General features: G+C 40.7%; 1 protein-coding gene across 1 annotated transcript; it reads right to left on the bottom strand.

Moving 5' to 3' along the window:
* Positions 1 to 1171: 1171 nt before the first annotated feature.
* Positions 1172 to 2589, bottom strand: LOC117917754 (histone H1-like). Its single transcript, XM_034834129.1, has 2 exons — positions 2303 to 2589; positions 1172 to 2215 (listed from the first exon to the last, which is right to left on the bottom strand). Exons 1-2 carry the CDS (start codon positions 2483 to 2485, stop codon positions 1571 to 1573), a joined length of 828 nt encoding a protein of 275 aa, XP_034690020.1. The 5' UTR covers positions 2486 to 2589; the 3' UTR covers positions 1172 to 1570.
* Positions 2590 to 2803: the final 214 nt, after the last annotated feature.

Genomic DNA, 2803 nt, shown 5'->3' with positions numbered 1-2803 from the left:
GTTTACTGTGTAGCTTTCTTTATACATAGGATGTGCCACCTCACCACCTCTTTCTAGCGCTTCTTAATATATGTTTTTGCTATCTATCAAATAAAATAAAAAAAGAAAAAAGAAAAAAGATTTTACCAAATAGCTTACTTGTGAATTCAAAAATCCATCATTGATTGCACATAGTATCAATTGTATGCTCTTAAGTTAGCACCTCAAAAATTTAAACCAATTGAAGGTCCCGCGTTAATAATGTCATGAAATGATTTATTATGATTTAATGACTTATTAACTTAATATGATTTAATAACTTAATTTAAACTACTACGCATTTAAATATATTTAATAAAATAATTTAATATTATAACTAAAAATTAAAAACAACTAAACATCTTCATGACTTTTTTTATATTAAAAAATGTGTGTGTATACGAGATGTATACTTAATATGACTTAATAACTTAAATATGATCTAACTTGAAATCATTAAGTAATAAACATGAAGTTTTATCGAGACACTTTAAATTTGAACTCATCCAAGGAAAGCATAAGCAACGACCAAATGTTAAAAAATTCAAACAAATGGATATCAACATTACCAAAACCCTTCCAAACCAAACTCTCTTCTAAGTTATTAGCTGAATATAGCATTCAAAAGTAGCAGAAAACTCATTTTACAAAGCTAAATCCACGCATTCCCAAAATATCAAATGAGCAAACCAGTTTCTGCCAGTTCTATCACTAACGTTCAAGGACAAATATTTACCTTCCATGGACAGCAGATTAGAACATCTTGCCTGCCAGATAACGAGTCCATCTTTACCACCATAAATCCTGATACCACATAATAATTTCAAATAAGCCATCATCAATCCGAAGGGGTTGGTTGGTTGATTGACTATGTAGTAGAAACAGATTCACCAACAAAAACATGCAAGAGAGATAACTGAAACAAAAAGTTTCCTTGCTTACCAAGTATAAATAAATGTGTTTCCCAATCACCTCCATCCTTGAAACCTGTTCTAAGTAATCAGTTTACTTGCAATAAACGTCTTCTATCCATTTGAAGAAAAAAAATAAATCATAAATGGTTAGCGACCGATCGATATCAAAAAATCTCTAATCTGCACCCCGTCCTGAGAAAGCCTGCTGTTATATCCTATCTTGAAATTCCGAACCAATCTTGAAAGAAAATGGACTTGTAGCCATACTTTATTTAAATGTCGCCAATTGCTTGGAACTAATCAATAAGAATTTGCCATGAGATTTAAGCGCATAGACAACCTTACTCAAAGACAACAATGGCGAAAGTCTTAAAGAAAGTTTTAAACTCCTCATATGCCCGGGAAAGCTACCATCACCTCTGATTCAATTCGCGATTCCACTGATACAACTAACAAATTCTCTAAACCCCCAAAAAGAAATGAAAAAAGAAACTCCGGATATAAAGGAAATTAAAAAGGGAAGAAATAAAATCCGCTGCTATATTTTTCCATGGGCATATGGATCCTAATACACCCATAAAGTTAAAAACACAAATTTACAGAGCTAGCCCTACGAACACCACTGTCTATCCCTCTTATCACTTCTTCGCCTTCTTGGCTGCGGCTTTCTTTGCCGGAGATTTGACGCTCTTGGGCTTTACACTCTTGGCCGGGGCTTTCTTAACTGGAGTTTTTTTCAGGGCTGGCTTCGGAGGGGCAGCCTTCTTCCCCGGCGTAGTCCTGGTGGACGTCCGTGCAGCCTTAGCTGGCTTCTCCTTCGGCTTAGGCTTGGGCTTCGTCACAGTCTTTGTCTTAGCAGCCGCCTTGGGCTTGGCAGGAACCTTAGGCTTAGCTGGAGCAACTTTGGGCTTGGCAGCTGCCTTCGTCTTAGCAGCTGCTTTAGGCTTAGGAACGGAAGCCTTGGGCTTGGCTGGCGCCTTCTTCGCCTTCGTATTCTTAGCTTCTTTCGGCTTGGCAGCAGTTTTAGGCTTCGTTGCCACAGTCTTCTTCTTAGCCGGAGCAGCACCCGTCGGCTTCGGAGCCGAAGGTCGACTGGGGGGAAGCTTGTACGAGCCTCTCACCTTCACGAGCTTCCCAGCAGCCACAAACTTCTTCAAATGAATGAGCAAAAGCTTCTTGAAGTTGGGCGGAAGTTGCTTATGCTTCTCCTCTATGAACTTCGCGATCGCGTACTGACTCGAACCAGTCTTCTCCTTTAACGCCACGATCGCCTCCGTGATCATCTACAATTCCCAAAACAAAATTCAAATTCACACCATAGAAACAATCCAAAAACTCACAAGTCGGATTCAAATTCTCAAATCCGTTACCTCAATATACGGAGGATGCGTAGGAGGACTCCTAGGCTTCTTCGCACCGGCCGGCTTCTTAGCCTTCGGCTCCTTAGCCTTCTTGGTTTTTGCAGCCTTCGGCGCAGGGTTCTCCTCCGCCGGCTCGGCCGCCTCTGGTTCTGCCACAGGCTCAACAGCTACGGTAGGCTCTTCGGATGCCATTGAAGAACCAGAAGATCGAATCCAAAATCAATAGGCCTCGTGGTAGGGTTTGAGGGATCGGATCTGGAGTATATCGAACTATCTCTACTGGTAATTTTGTTGTGACAAGCGTCATGAAATGAGACGATTTAAATAGTCAAGTGTCTATGACATCGTGTCCAAAAGTCGAGCGCTGATTGGCTAATGGACCCAAGACACGGATCACCCCCTCGGACAAGTTTAAATGTGAACCCTTAGATTTGGCGTTATCGACGGTGGCTAATGCCCTAGATTGCTGCGGTATGGATAGGGAAGCTAATGGGAGGGGGTGTTTAGGAC

Source organism: Vitis riparia, chromosome 7 (genome assembly GCF_004353265.1).
Source record: "Vitis riparia cultivar Riparia Gloire de Montpellier isolate 1030 chromosome 7, EGFV_Vit.rip_1.0, whole genome shotgun sequence".
NCBI classification, from domain to species: domain Eukaryota; kingdom Viridiplantae; phylum Streptophyta; class Magnoliopsida; order Vitales; family Vitaceae; genus Vitis; species Vitis riparia.
This window is presented reverse-complemented; position numbering and strand designations above follow the sequence as displayed.